This window comes from Enhydra lutris, unplaced genomic scaffold (assembly GCF_002288905.1).
Source record: "Enhydra lutris kenyoni isolate GAN:26980312 unplaced genomic scaffold, ASM228890v2 scaffoldscaffold9, whole genome shotgun sequence".
Classification (NCBI taxonomy): Eukaryota; Metazoa; Chordata; class Mammalia; order Carnivora; family Mustelidae; genus Enhydra; species Enhydra lutris.
The window spans coordinates 1,034,563-1,050,363 of NW_019154093.1; the positions used below are offsets into that span (position 1 = coordinate 1,034,563).

General features: G+C 41.2%; 1 protein-coding gene across 3 annotated transcripts in view; it reads left to right on the forward strand.

Annotated features, from left to right (window-relative positions):
- Positions 1-15,801, forward strand: part of LOC111143246 (phosphatase and actin regulator 4) — a 103,930-nt gene that overhangs the window by 71,779 nt on the left and 16,350 nt on the right. For all 3 annotated transcript variants that reach the window (XM_022496854.1, XM_022496855.1, XM_022496856.1), the window contains 4 exons: positions 7,516-7,677; positions 8,203-8,583; positions 13,536-14,124; positions 15,500-15,687. In XM_022496854.1, coding sequence (XP_022352562.1) covers positions 7,516-7,677; positions 8,203-8,583; positions 13,536-14,124; positions 15,500-15,687 — 1,320 coding nt within the window. The remainder of the gene's footprint in view (positions 1-7,515; positions 7,678-8,202; positions 8,584-13,535; positions 14,125-15,499; positions 15,688-15,801) is intronic.

A 15,801-nucleotide genomic window follows, 5' to 3' on the forward strand; every position in this document is an offset into this window, starting at 1 on the left:
GGGCTTGGTCTCACAGCCTTGAGATCATGACCTAAACCAAAGTCAGACACTTAACCAACAGAGGCAGCCACCCAGGCACACCCTCTGGAAACATTTTCTTTCTCCCTTCCTTCCTTCCTTCCTTCCTTCCCTTGTGTTTAAATTCAATGAATTAACATACAGTGTATTATCAGTTTCAGAGGTAGAGGTCAGTGATTCATCAGTTGCATATAATACCCAGCGCTCATTACATCACCCAGTTACCCCATTCCCCCACCCACCGCCCTTCTAGCAACCCTCAGTTTGTTTCCTATAGTTAAGAGTCTCTTATGGTTTGCCTACCTCTACTTTCATTGTTTTATTTTTCCCTCCCTTCCCCTATGATCCTCTGTTTTGTTTCTTAAATTCCACATACGAGTGAGATCATATGATAATTGTTTCTCTGACTGATTTGTTTTGCATAGCATAATACCCTCTAGTTCCATCCATGTCATTGCAAATAGTAGGATTTCAATTTTTTGTTGGCTGAGTAATATTCCATTGTGTATTTATGTGTGTATATATACAACACATCTTTATCCATTCATCTGTCAATAGACATCTGAGCTCCTTCTACAGTTTGGCTATTTGGAAACATTTCTTAATGTCCATGATGATCACACAAGTGTCCTTGAAATATCTCATTGAAATTTACATTTATGTTTTGTAGATTTTTCTCTACTAGTATTATACTTGACAATAAAAAACTAAATACAAGATATTTTGAGAGAATTCAGTGCTGTGCTATCTATATTCGATTTATTTAAGGAAAGCAAATATTTTTTGTGGGAATGAAAATATCTACTGAAGGGAAAATATTAAAACATAAGAAAAACTTTTTTTTTTAAGGAATATCAACTTAAGGGTGTAAATATGAAATGATTTTATTCTAATAATTACCTCTTAATTTCCTATACTAAAAATGGCCATTTTCTTAGTGAGGGGTAAAAAAATAAACAAACAAACAAACAAAAAAACTGTTCACTCTTCTTTCAAATGTCTACCCTAACAGGCTGTGACCTTTAACTCTGAAATTGAATGACTTGTGAAGGATCCTTGGAGCTGAGCTTCTCTGTGTCTCTTTATGATCTCAGCTTTGTGCTGGCTGCAGTACTGTCTTGCTTTCCTTTGTTTTTTGTTTTAATATATATATTTTAAATACTTTATTTGTTTTAGAGAGAGAGAGAAACCGGGGGAGGGACAGAACCTCAAGCAGGCTCCCTGCTGAGTGCAGGGAGCCAGATGCAGGGCTCAGTCCCATGACCCCGAAGTTCTGACTTGAGCCAAAATCAAGAATCAGATGCTTAACTGACTGAGCCACCCAGATGTCCCTGTTTGTTTGAGCTTTTTTGACCAAATTTGTCTGCATGCCCAGATTGCTTCCCTAATCTTCTGTTTGTCATAAAGATCATGTTTTGGTATTTCAACACTCATTTCTTGTTTAATAATGTCAGGACTTTTCTCCAATGTGTGACTTTTATGAAGCAGCTTATCAGAAGAATTAAGAATACAGTACGTTGTTTGTATTTCATTTCTCTTCATTAGAGTTCCTTTGCATGAGACACATCTGAAACTCAAGTTTTAAAACTGTATCCTATCCTTTGGACAATGGGAGAAAGGAACCAAACCAATGGAATATTACAGTTTTTAGGTTTTGAACCATGTTGTTATATTGCTTATTCACAAAATTTAATTAAATTATGTAGATTAAGGTTTTTTTTAAAGACTTACTTATTTTGGGGGCACCTGGGTAGCTCAGTGTGTTAAATGGCTGTCTTCGGCTCAGGTCATGATCCCAGAGTCCTAGGATCGAGCCCCACATTGGACCCTCTGCTCAGTGGAGAGCCTGCTTCTCCACCACTCCCCCTGCTTGTGCTTGCTTCCTTGCTCACTCTTTGTCAAATAAATAAATAAAATCTTAAAAAAAAAAAAAGATTTATTTATTTTAGAGATCAAGCACAGTATGGGGAGGAACAGAGGGAGAAGAAGAGAGAGAATCCCAAGCAGACCCCTTGCTGAGTGCAGAGCCCAACGTGGGGTTTGATCTCACGACCCCAAGGATCGCAACCTGAGCTGAAATCAGGAGTTGGACACCCAACTGACTGAGCCACCCAGGCACCCCTGAATTGAAGATTTTTTAATTTCAACTACCTAAAACTTTGAAGGGGCTGGGGGACAGAGGGAGAGGGAGAGAATCTTAAGCAGGCTCTAGGCCCATTATGTAGCCTCTCAGGGGCTCGATCTCACAGCCCTGAGATCATGACCTGCCCTGAAATCAAGAGTCAGACACTTAACCAGCTGAGCCACCCAGGCACCCCTCAGCTGTATAAAAATTAAAAGGAAACAAACATGAAGGAAGATTACTATAATTCTAATTAGAATTTGTTGTCAGGATCAGAATACAGGAGGCTTTTTTTTTCTATTTTTCTGAATTTTCTGCATGCTTAGCTATGAGCATGGATAACCTTTTTTTTTTTTTTTTTTTAAAAAGATTTTTTTTTTTTGGGGGGGCTGGGTGGCTCAGTGGGTTGAGCCTCTGCCTTCGGCTCAGGTCATGATCCCGGGGTCCTGGGATCGAGCCCCGCATCGGGCTCTCTGCTCAGCATTGAGCCTGCTTCCTCCTCTCTCTGCCTGCCTCTCTGCCTACTTGTGATCTCTCTCTCTCTGTCAAATAAATAAAATCTTTTTAAAAAAATTAAAAAAAAAATAAATAAAAAAGATTTATTTATTTGACAGAGAGATCACAAGCAGGCAGAGAGGCAGGCAGAGAGAGAGGAGGAAGTGGCTCCCTGCTGAGCAGAGAGCCCAGTGCAGGGCTCGATCCCAGGACCCCGAGATCATGACCTGAGCCGAAGGCAGAGGCTTAACCCACTGAGCCACCCAGGCGCCCCGGATAACCAGTTTTTTAACAGGACTTTGAATTTTATATTTGGACACAAAATCTTCTAGGTATTTTAGGTGGTTAACTATAATTGTAACACCTGTGTTGCAGCACATTTGACCCTTGCTTTTTTTCTTTCCTTTTTTTTTTTTTTTGAATAATAGCCATTTCTTACCCCTTGCCCTCTCCTGCCTCTTACTTTCTTACTCACCCACAAACCCCATACATTACTTGCTTGTTGTTTTTCACCTTCATTCAGTTTCTTTGCCTTATGCTTCCTATTGGCTCTTTTTTCTTTTTTTTTTTTTTTTTCCTATTGGCTTTTGATCCAAGTTGTTTTTAGCCTATAAGCTCAAAGCCCCATTTGATAAATGAGTTATAGCCATTGAACAAGATACTACTCTACCAACCAGGTCTTTCACCTTTTACTAACTTGACTTTATTATAAAATACTTAATATGTTTTCTGAGATGGAACAAGGACATTCATAGATGTTAAACCCAGGTACTGCTTATACTCCACTCCGTTAGCATTGTAGAAACCTTTGCATTAAATATAAGAAATTTTAGTAGACCTATAGATCAGGGCACCTGGGTGGCTCAGTGGGTTAAAGCCTCTGCCTTCGGCTCAGGTCATGATCTCAGGGTCCTGGGATCCAGCCCCCACATCGAGCTCTCTGCTCAGCAGGGGGCCTGCTTCCTCCTCTCTCTCTGCCGGCCTCTCTGACTACTTGTGATCTCTGTCAAATAAATAAATAAAATCTTTTTAAAAAAATAGACATATAGATCAATGGAACAGAACAGAGAGCCCAGAAGTAAACCAATGATTATATGGTCAATTAATCTATGTCAAAGGAGGGAAGGATATACAATGGGGGGCGAATGGTTTCTTCAACAAATGGTGCTGGGAAAACTGGACAGCTCCATTCATAAGAATGAAACTGGGCCACTTCCTTATGCCAGACACAAAAATAAACTCAAAATAGATTAAAGACCTAAATGTGAGATCTGTAACCATAAAATTCCTAGAAAGAACATAGGCAGTAAGTTCTTTGGCATCAGCCATAAAAGAATTTTCCTAAGTATTTGTCCTTCAGCAAGGGAAACAAAGGTAAAACTAAACCATTGGGACTACATCAAAATAAAAAACTTTTGCACAGCAAAGGACACCAATAAGACAGATAACTTACCAAGTGGAGAAAGATATTTGCAAATGATATACTTGATAAGGAGTTGGTATCCAAAATATATAAAGAACTTATACAACTCAACACCAAAAAAACAAATAACCTAGTTAAAGAAATGGGCAGAAGGGGGCACCTGGATGGCTTAGTCAGTTAAGCAACTGATTTCAGCTCAGGTCATGATCTCAGGGTCCTGGGATTGAGCCCTGTGTGAGTTTGCTTATCCCTCCCCCATACCCTCCTCATTCTCTCTATCCCCTCTCTCTCTTTCTCTCAAATAAATAAAATCTCTTAAGGGGGGGATGGGGGCAGGAGACACGAATAGACATTTTTCCAAAGAAGACATCCGGATGGCCAACAGATATGTGAAAAGATGCTCAGCATCGCTCGTCATCAGGGAAATGCAAATCAAAACCACGATGAGGTATCACCTCACACCTGTCAGAATGGCTAAAGTAAAAAACACAAGAAATAATAGGTGTTGGTGAGGATGTGGAGGAAAAAGAACCTTCATACACTGTTGGTGGGAATGCAAGCTGGTGCAACACTGTGGTAAACAATATGTACATTCCTCAGAAAATTAAAAATAGAATTACCAAATGAGGGCACCTGGGTGGCTCAATGGGTTAAGCCTCTGCCTTCAGCTCAGGTCATGATCCCAGGGTCCTGGAATTGAGCCTCACATCGGGGTCTCTGCTCAGTGGGGAGCCTGTTTCCCCTTCTCTCTCTGCTTGCCTCTCTGCCTACTTGTGATCTCTCTCTCTGTTAAATAAATAAATAAAATCTTTAAAAAAGAGAGAGAAGAATTACCAAATAATTCAGTAATTCCTCTACTGGGTATTTACCTAAAGAAAATGAAAACACTATTTCAGAAAGTTATATATACCCCCATGTTTATTGCAGCATTATTTACAATAGCCAAGATATACAAGCAATCCAGGTGTCCATCCATAGATGAACGGATAAAGACACACACACACACACACACACACACACACACACAGGAATATTACTCAGCCATAAAAAAAGAATGAAATCTTACCATTTGCAACAAGAGGGATGAATCTAGAGAACATAATGCTAAGTGAAATAAGTTAGAGAAAGACATACCATACGATTTCAGTTATATGTGGAATTTAAGAAATAGAACAAGTGAACAAAGGAAAAAGACACACAAACCAGACTGAAACAGAGAACAAACTGGTGGTTGCTGCTTGGAAGTGCGGGCAGGGATCAGTGAAATAGGTGAAGGGATTAAGGGCACACTTACCATGATGAGTACTGCATAATGTATAGAATTGTTGAATCATTATATTGTACACATGAAACTAACACTGTATTTTATTATACGTGAATTTAAGAATAGATCTTAAAAAATTTTTAAAAAGAGGGGTGCCTGGGTGGCTCAGTCAGGTAAGCTCCTCCCTTCAGCTCAGGTCATGGTCCCAGAGTTCCAAGATCAAGTCCCCCACTGGGCTTCCCAATCAATGGGGAATCTGCTTCTCCCTTTGGCCCTTCCCCTCTCATTCTCTCTCTCTCTCTCTCTCTCTCAAATAAATAAATAAATAAATACAATCTTTAGAAAATAAATAAATAAAAATTTTTAAAGAGAAATTTTACTTGAAAGCGGACAATCCAAGATAACTGATCACCTTTTCTTTTTAAGGTTTTATTTATTTATTTTAGAGAGGGAGAGGGTGGGTGCAAGCAGGAGAGCAGGGGAAGAAGCAGAGGGGGAGAGAGAGGGACAAAAAGACTCCAGGCTGAGTGTGAGCCCCATGGGGGGCTCAGTCTCACAACCATGAGATCATGGCTTAGCTGAACCCAAGAGTCTGACGATGAACCAGCTGAGCCACCCATGCACCCCTATAACTGATCTCTTTTGCATATATTTACCTAGTGCAGTAGAAACCAGTTAATAATGTTTCTTGACCTTTCACTGTATGGTTTTCAAAAGTAGTAGTTTTTTTTGGCTTTGAAATGATTCCTTGGTTTATATTCTAGAAGGTCCTGTTTTTGTTAAGCCTGAGCTATATTGACATAAAGCAATAACTTAACTACATTTCCGTAGTTGCCATCTTGCTACCGTCCCTGTTTTGAAGTAGTTATCAGAATACTTTAGCTTGAGAAATTTATTTTCGTTTAGTGCTCATTTGCCATAGACTCTTTCCTGCTTTCAGCCCATGCTCTAACCTTCATTGTCACCACGTGGAGAATGATCTGGTCTAATCTAGTAGGAGGTGGTAGGTTGGGGCGAGGGAGACTGGTCTCTGAGAACTTGAGGAACTAACTCAAGAGTCACTAAGATGATACTACCCAGAGGGTCACACTGTGGAAAGCCAACACGAAAACCATCTAGAGAGCAACCGCTTCCAATCCCCGTGACACTAGGAGGTGAGACGGAGTTTACATCTCTAACCTCAGTTTTCGCAGTTCTCTCCTCCAAAGGAGTCCAGGGAAGCTCCACAGTTACTGGGAACGTTTGTCTAACTGTTCTGTGCAGGAATCTTATTACCTGCGCGGTCCATAGTGATGAGTGGTCCTCCCAAAGCCTCCAGCCTAGGGATCATTCCTGCAGTTTAGTTTGTGGGCATGTGTCTTTCTGTCACGTTGAGCTCTGATCAGTCCACCAGTTCTGCCCCTTGCTCCACATTCCTAATGCCCAGCACCCTCCACTGCGTCTCACCCGTACTCCACCAGTAGCTCAGCAGTAGCTTTCCTGTTCCAGTCCTTGCCTGACCCACCCCCCTCTCAGCTCTCACACTTAACCTTGGAAAAGACAGATCAGATCAGATCTCTCTCCTCCTTTGATTCTTTGGCTTCCCATTGCCTACAGGATTTGGCCCAGGCTCTTGTACATGGCATTCGGTGTTCTTCCAGTCCTTTCCAGTCCTTTCCAGTCCTGTCCATAACTGTTTCTCATGTATATCTGTTTTCCTGCCAGACAAACGAGATGCCGGCTCCCAGACATGCCAAATGATTTCATCCCTTTGTCCATGCTGCTCCTTCTTCCTGTCTTTCCTCATCTTGTCAGCAGTACGATTGGCTCCTACTCCTTGAAGACCCAGTTTAGCTACCAATCTTTGTGAAGCTTTCCCAACCTCATTTTCAGCTCAAGAGAATTGTTTCTTCTTCATACCTACCCCAACACTCCACTTGTTACAGCTCTAAATAGTTAGTGTTCGTTACTTAGGGTATTAAGTCCATCTTATTCATGTAGCAAGACAGCTGGCACATAATAGGCAATCCATTGTTTATTGGTGAAAAGAAATACTTACTTCTGTTACTACTATAAAATCTGAATAATCTAGATCTGAATCCGCAGCTCAAACAGGAGGAAGGAGAAAGGGGTAAGAAAGTTATAAATCTCCAGCTCTCCTCCCTGTCTGACCACACCATTCCATCAGTTTGCTCTCTCCGTTTGACCTCGCAGGTGGTGAGGATCCGGGGAAATTGAGCCATGCCATGTTAAAAAATGGCCATACTACTCCCATAGGAAGTACCAGATCTTCTAGTCCAGACCAAGAAGAAGAGTCAGGAAGAATAGCAAGTCTTAGGAGGCCTGTTCCAGAAGAGGACCAAAAGAAGCGACTAGGTGAGAAACCCTGGGTTTGTGAGTGTAAGAGCCACGGATCAGCCATTCTCATTTAATTCACAGTTTTGCTAGAGCCAGGGGAGAAATAAAATCCAGAGGGAATTCTGTTCTTCTCTAGCAATTTCTCAACTAGTTGAAGCTTGAAGTGGAATTTTCCCCCTGCTCATTCTTATATTCGCAAAAGACATAAGTTGTGATTCTCAAGGACAGAAGAGGACGTTAAGCATCAGACACCTGTAGGACTTTTTTAAGCTGCACACTCGTCCTCTGGGGGATTCCGTGCCTCCTCCAGTTGCCTGGCTCTGGTGTGCAAAATCACCACCACACAGGCCTCTCTTACTCTGGGATTGGGCTTGAGAAAGTATCGTTTACCTTAAGTATGTTGAGGTTGGGGAACTTGGCCTGTAAACTTATCTGCAAGTTAAATAATGGATAAAGTCGACCATGAGCCCGTAGATATGTTCGCTTTTTCAGTCTGTCTTGTGACTCTTTCCTCACTTTTATATCACATCTGTCATTACGCAGGCTCAACGGGAAGCCAGCCTAATTCCGAAGCAGAATCCGTTCCTGAGAACGCACACAGACAGCCTTTACTTCCCCCGAAAAGACCCCTGTCCTCTTCTCATGAAGCAAATGAAGGGCAAGCAAAGGGTGCCACTTCTGGCAGCGGGGCCAGGCCTGTCACCTCCACCCCCGCCGCAGCCCCCACCTCAGCGCCCGCTGCCTTGAACCCAGCAAAAACTGCTAGTTCCTCCGTCACCCCAGCCCCAGCACCCAGGACTCTGCCTGCTGCTCCCTCAGGCACTAATGGCACCACTGCCCCAAGCCTCACTCACACGGTCCCTGCCAAGCAGCCCCCTCTCCCGCCCCCTAAACCAGCTCACAGAAATAGCAACCCTGTCATCGGTAAGTAAGTCTTTAGGTTTCCCTTGCTTTGGGTTTGGTTTGGTTTGCTTTGATCTGGGATGGTGGTTTTATTGGATAATTACTACAGTATTGATTTGGCCCGTGACAGTTCTCCACGTCTTGTCCCTCTGAACGTACTCAGTAAAGAGAAAAGTCTTAAAAATGATGCAGATAGCTTTGAATGAAAACAGATGAGGATCAGATACCAATAAATTTAAGTTCTAGTTTGGTGGGAGGGAGGGATTAATAGCTATTTTTCTAAAACCGTGTTTCTGAAATACTGCGTCTAGTTGGGGGACTGGACGTGTAAAGACCACAGCAGGTCTGACCTGCGTGGAGAAAAGGGGTTATTTTAACCTACTTAAAACCACCAATGCCTGCCTTCAGCATGAGCCCAACAGATAAAAAGGTGATGGGGAGGATGCCAGTGTAACTTTTGATTCAGCGTCTGGTACAGTACCTTCATGCGAACTGCGAAATACATTATTCAGAGTGTCCTGATACAGTCGTGTTTTATTTTGAGAGAGTTAAGAATGCTACTCGTTTTTGTTTTCGTTTTAAAGATTTTTTTATTTATTTATTTGTCAGAGAGAGAGGAGCTAGAGTGAGCACAGGCAGACAGAGTGGCAGGCAGAGGCAGAGGGAGAAGCAGGCTCCCTGCCAAGCAAGGAGCCTGATGGTGGGACTTGATCCCAGGACGCTGGGATCATGACCTGAGCTGAAGGCAGCTGCTCAACCAACTGAGCCACCCAGGCATCCCAAGAATGCTACTCTTAATAAGTGATAGAAGAAAGAAAACCAGGATGATAAACAGTACATTTTTATCATTTTAGTAAATTTTTTTATATTTACCTGAAGTCCTGTTTAGGTCAGCTTTTCTTTGCATACATGTATACCTTCATAGAGGAATTTTCAAGAAAGGGAGGAGAGGAAAGAAGGTAGTTTTTCAGGAAAAATGATACTAGGCTTAGTATGGCTTGAAGTTCTTGTTCATGATTAAAGGGAGGAATTAAGTACGCTCATTAAACAGCTAATACCCCCACCTTGTGTGGGGTGAGGAGAACCCTGAAAAACAGGCTTAGGATATATGTGAGTATGACAGGTTGGAGTAGTTTTGTTTTTGTTTTTGTTTTTTTAAGACTTTATTTATTTATTTGACAGAGAGAGAGCTCACAAGTAGAGAGGCAGGCAGAAGAGAGAGGATGAAGCAGGCTCCCTGCCGAGCAGAGAGCCCAATATGGGGCTCTATCCCAGGACCCTGAGATCATGACCTGAGCCAAAGGCAGAGGCTTAACCCACTGAGCAATCCAGGTGCCCCTAGAATAGTTTGATTTAAAAAAGGATGGAGGTTATTACTATTACCACCACCCCGGATGGACAGTGCTGTGTTGACTTATCTCTGAGGAACTCAAGCAGCTTTCATATACTTGATTTCAGAACCTCCTTGTGAAGTAGGAAAGCGATTTTATCTATTACATAGTTAGGGCAATTATAACATGAAGAAGTTGTGACTCACTCAAGGTTGCAGTTAATGAGAGAGAGAAACCAAACCTAGGCTTTTCAACTCTTGAGCCCAGACCTCTGTCCTGTACCCCTGTATTCTCAAACTGATGTCTAGACAGGTTCTCATCACGATCACCTGGAGGGCTTGTTGAAACACAGATTGCTGGGCCCTGCCCTGACAGTTTCTGAATCAGTTAAGTCTGGGGGGACAGAGGGCCTGAGAATTTGCATTTCTAAAAATTTCCCCGATGATACTGATGCTGCATACATGGGGACCACACATTGAGAACCATTGCTCTAAGCCAGTAACAGACTACCCTTTTCAGGATAAGGCAATATAAAAAAATATTAATATGTGTACTGTTCTCTGGGCTGAACCACAGAAGCCACTCTTGGCCTAAGGTGAAGAGCCCAGAGCAATAGGCCTTGTGACTGAGGGATCAACATCAGTCTTCTTGTTATTATTATTATTAGCATATAATGTATTATTTGCTTCAGTGATACAGGTCTGTGAATCATCAGTGTTACACAGTTCACAGCCCTCACCATAGCACATACCCTCCCCAGTGTCCATCACCCAACAACATCAGTATTGAGTGGTCCTCAGCAGAAGGAGAAAAATAGGACCGTTCACAGAGTTTTTATTAAGGTTAACTAGATTTGATTTTAAGGACTATTCTTTATTCTGAAATTATGACTTTGCTAATTCTTTGTTGATAAAAATCCATTTATTTCATGAAAGGATTATCTTCACAAATGGTTTACTTGATGTCAAGACTTACTTGGAAATATTAAAAATTGACAGCCAACATCCTCTTGGGTGCCTCCTTTTTCTGATCTTCCTGATTATTATTATTATTATTATTGTTGTTGTTGTTGGTTGAGAATTTCATTTTAATTGTACTGGTCCATGAGATCCGAACATTTAGAAACCACTGCTGTAGACATTGCAGTGTCTGATAATGGGCATAACAGTGTTGGGACTAAGGACTGGTTAGGAGTATTAGGACAAAGGAAGGACCGCCATAAATAGCTGAACAAGTGAAGGGAATTTGTAACCCTTCCAATGAACATTCCAGCGTCTTGCCCACAGAACTCAGCCAAGTGCCATTGTAAGGGAAGAGGTAACAGAGTTCACTTCTTTAATATCTTGAAGTACATGTTTTCCTTAAATTATCAAAGATAATATAACTTATCAATTCAAACAATATAATACTCAAATTTGGTCTTGTCAGGTGTAGGATTTGTTGTAAATGGAGTATCTAACGGCTATTTTTAGAGAAGCAGCAAAAGTCCAGTCTACCCAAAAAATCTCGTTGAGGCTAAAATTAATATTTTTTAAATCTTTTTTTATATGTTTATGTAATGTTTTTCTAGAAAGTCTTTTTAAAATTTACCTAAGATGTATAATACTTTGTGTTAATTATACTGGAATTATATTTTTTTAAAGTGAATTTGGGCATTTATAATATATAAAAAACAATGATTAAAGTAATATAAAGTTAATTTATTCACAGTTAATAAATTATTGTTATCTTACATATTTAAATTATTTTCATAATTTGGCCTATGAATAAGTAACTATGCCTAATAAAATGTAGATGTAGTTAAAACAAAAAAAATTTACTTATGATTAGTGACATTAGAACATCATCACATTAGCTAGTTTTTTACTTTGAATGCTACCAGTGGAATTGGACTTAGGGCAAGTAAATTTTTATTTCAGGGGACCTTGAGGTGTTGCTCTCTAGGTAAGACAGTGGGAGCCATTTGAAAACAAGTGGTGTAACCAAAATTTGGGATTTGAGTAGAGGGTTAGAGGTTGGTGATCAAGAGACTTAGTATTTAATTATTTTGCAAGATTAGCCCACGGGTGATGTGATGATCTACTTCTTAAAGTCCATTTGGAGCCCTCCGAAGGGACTTTGCTGAATCAAAACCTGAGTCGTTTTGGGGTTGGGAGGATCACATAGAGATACCTATTGTCGTGAAACAGGGTGGGGGCCTCTCATAAGCATGTGTTGGGGATCCGCCATGTGCCAAGCACTGTGCCCACTTCTCTGGATATGCTGATAGAGACGGGTTGTTCTGTCATCAAGGAGCCCATAGAGTAGTGGGGAGTGGTCCTGGGGGCTTGGGTATAAAGGATAAGAAGTATGGACACTCATAAAAATCACAAAGACAGTGAGATCTAGTGGATAGAGTCTAATAATGAGACCTGGGACTAGTCCAGCCCTTGTATGTAATATGATCTTGGGCAAGTCATCTGACTTCTGTGGCTTCAGTTTTGTCTTCTGTAAATTGGTAAAGATAACCTCCTCTAAAAGACAGTTATCATATGATCTTTCTGATATGAGGAATTTGAGAGGCAGGGAAGGGGATTGTGGGGGGAAGGGAGGGAAAAAATGAAACAAGATGGGACTGGGGAGGGAGACAAACCATAAGAAACTCTTAATCTCAGGAAACAAACTGAGGGTTGCTGGCGGGTAGAGGGTAGCGGGATAGGGTGACCACGTGATGGATGTTGGGGAAGGTATGTGCTATGCTGAGTGCTGTGAATTGTGTAAGACTGATGATTCACAGACCCGAACCCCTGAAGCAAATAATACATTATATATTAATTTAAAAAATAACAATCAAAAACTAATGATGTATGATGACTAACATAACACAATAAAAATGTAAAAAAAAAAAAAAGAAAAGATAACCTCATTTACAAGGAGAATCCAAAGTCAAGGATAGCAAAGCACTTTGATTTCCTCAAAGTCCTTTGCATTTGCTGTAAAAATTTAGGATGTCATTATTGATAATTTTATAATGTAGAACTGGGTTATCTAGATGTCATTATTTACCAAGTTATGGTAACAATGCCTGGTAGTATTTAGGTTTTTTTTACTGCTACCTGTGTAGTCAATTTTTTTTTTTTTTTAAGATTTTATTTATTTGACAGACAGAGATCACAAGTAGGCAGAGAGGCAGGCAGAGAGAAAGAGGAGGAAGCAAGCTCCCTGCGGAGCAGAGAGCCCGATGCGGGGCTGGATCCCAGGACCCTGGGACCATGACCTGAGTGGAAGGCAGGGGCTTTAACCCACTGAGCCCCCCAGGCGAGTGTGGTCAAATTTTTTAATGGAATTCTGTTAGACAAAAGAACTTACATTTTTAATCTCACCAAGTCATAAAAAGTCATACATATTAGAGCAAAGAAGTAAGAAATTTCTTATCAGAGTATTAAGGTAGTCTGTATGTCTGTACATATTTTAGGCCTTCTAGATATTTAAATATAAATTTTGTTTTATTTAGTGGGAGATACCTAGGTTGTGACAAAGCCACGAACTGGTATAATTCACCTGAAAGCTGAGAGTAAGCTCAGTTCTAATCTAGGCTCTGGGCTGGCCCTTCAAAGCACTGTGAAGCCATCTTAAACTAAGGTGTTGTTCTCTCTTTTCCAGCTGAACTGTCCCAAGCAATAAACAGCGGTACACTCTTATCAAAACCATCCCCACCATTACCACCTAAGAGAGGCATTCCATCAACCTTGGTACCCGCCTCGGAGTCTGCCACCACAAGAACACCAAGTGATCAGAGAGAAAGGAACACATGCTCTGTGGGCTCTGAACCACTGTTGATGATCCCACCTCCCTCTCCATCGCCCCCACTGCCTACTCATATACCTCCCGAACCCCCACGATCCCCTCCTTTTCTTGCTAAGACTTTCCAAGTTGTGCCAGAAAATGAGTTTCCATCTTCCTTAAACCTGCCTCAGGAGGTGTCCCAGCAGGAAGATCAGAAAAAGGAGGCACCCAAGAGGATGTTGGACCACAGCTTTGGGGAGCCCCATGTACCCTATAGGCTGCCTCCACTCCCACTGCATATCCGAATCCAGCAGGCCCTGACCAGCCCGCTTCCCATGACTCCTCCCTTGGAGGGTTCTCATAGAGCTCACTCCTTGCTCTTTGAGTACGGTGACAGCTTTTCTGAGGACAGCAGTACCCTGGGTCGGACCAGGTCACTTCCCATCACTATTGAGATGCTGAAAGTGTGAGTGCCTCTAAAGTTTGCCTTTTGTTTCCTCTTCTTTATTCTAGGTAGCCTTTCTTGGAAAAAATTATTTATAAAAAGAAATTGTGATTAAAGTTAGAAAATGCTCAACAAATAAAGACATGTTCTAGAATTTGGACTTTATTTACCCTGCTGATTTCTGTAACACTGTTTCCATAGCGACCATAAACTTTTGTACTTGAAAATTAAACCACTCTATTTTTTGTATATGATACAAGGGAGGCCATGTAACATGGTGCTTAAGAGCATTAACCTTGAGGAAAGCTCTGGGTTTAAATCCCAGCTCTTCCTCTTCCTTCCTAGCTTGCAGTAGTGTTTGTTACTTAACCTTTCTGCACTTGAGTTGTTAGATCCATAAAGAGGAATAATAACCTATCTCATAGGCTTGTGAAGAGGAAATCAGACAAATCTGAAGGCCTGGTGCCCAGTGCCTAAATGCAGTAGAGAGGGACAGAGAGCAGTCTGGAGGAAAAGAAGGGAGCCCTGAAAGATAGCTCAGTGTCCAGCCTCACAAAGTGGAACTGACCAGCTTGTTCTCTCCCTCATCTGTCCCAAACACCTTGTCTTTTCAAAATTCTAACAAATTAGACTGAAGGCTAACACTTTTTGGCGAGTTGGAGATTTGCCAAGGATTTGCAAATTGGAGAATTGTCATAGACTTGTTGCCACACACTGCTTAGTTCCTTTGCCATAATCTTTGTACTTGCCAGCATGATTTTTTTACATCCTGGAAAGAGACAGTTTAGGAGCTCACATGGACTAAGTCACAGCTTTATGCCTCCAGAGTAGAAAGGGGGCAAAGTTAGTTTATATCTTTATATCTCTTTGCTTCCTTGGATTCGATTATCATTTTGTCCTACTCCATTGTTAAACTAAGGGAAATAAGTGGGTTAAATATCTTTATTACATATCCTCCATGAGCCAGGCACAGTGTTAGATGCTGTGTGGTCTTCTCATTTAATCAGCCCAAAACAGACTTGCTTCTCACATGTAGATCATTAGGGGCCCGTGTGCCAAACGCTAGTATGTTCTAGAATTTATCTGTTTTATTCTCACAGCAAGCCTAGCAGGTAGGTATCATTCACATTTACAGAAAAGTTAAATAACTTATAAGCTAGTGAGTAAGTCATAGAGCTAGGATTTGAGCCTAGAGCCTTTTAGATTAATAACTGCTAAAAAAAGTTTCTTAGCAAGTTTCTTAAAGTTAAGGGAGGGAATAAATTATTTCCCTCGTGGAATTTTCCATAGTTATTCAGTACTATGCCTTGCAAATCAGTTACCCGTTATGTTTCTTTTTTTTTTTTTTTACCCGTTATGTTTCTGAAAGGAAAATATAATTATGTTAATTTGTTAGTCCAGACGATGAAGAAGAAGAGGAGCAAAACCACCCATCTGTATGCATTGAAGATGTGGCATCTACCTCACTTGTTCCTAAACTACCACGGTGTCTGCAGGAGGAGGAGGAAGAGAAGGAGAGTGACTCTGATTCAGAAGGTCCCATTCAGTACAGAGACGAAGAGGATGAAGATGAGAGCCATCATAGTAAGAAAGGGAAAAGCAAAGGAGAAAATTATTTTATCGGTAGAGCTACTTGCTGGTGTCAGATGAATGGGAACAGTCACCCTCTCCTATCGAGTCACCTGGCTAACTGATACT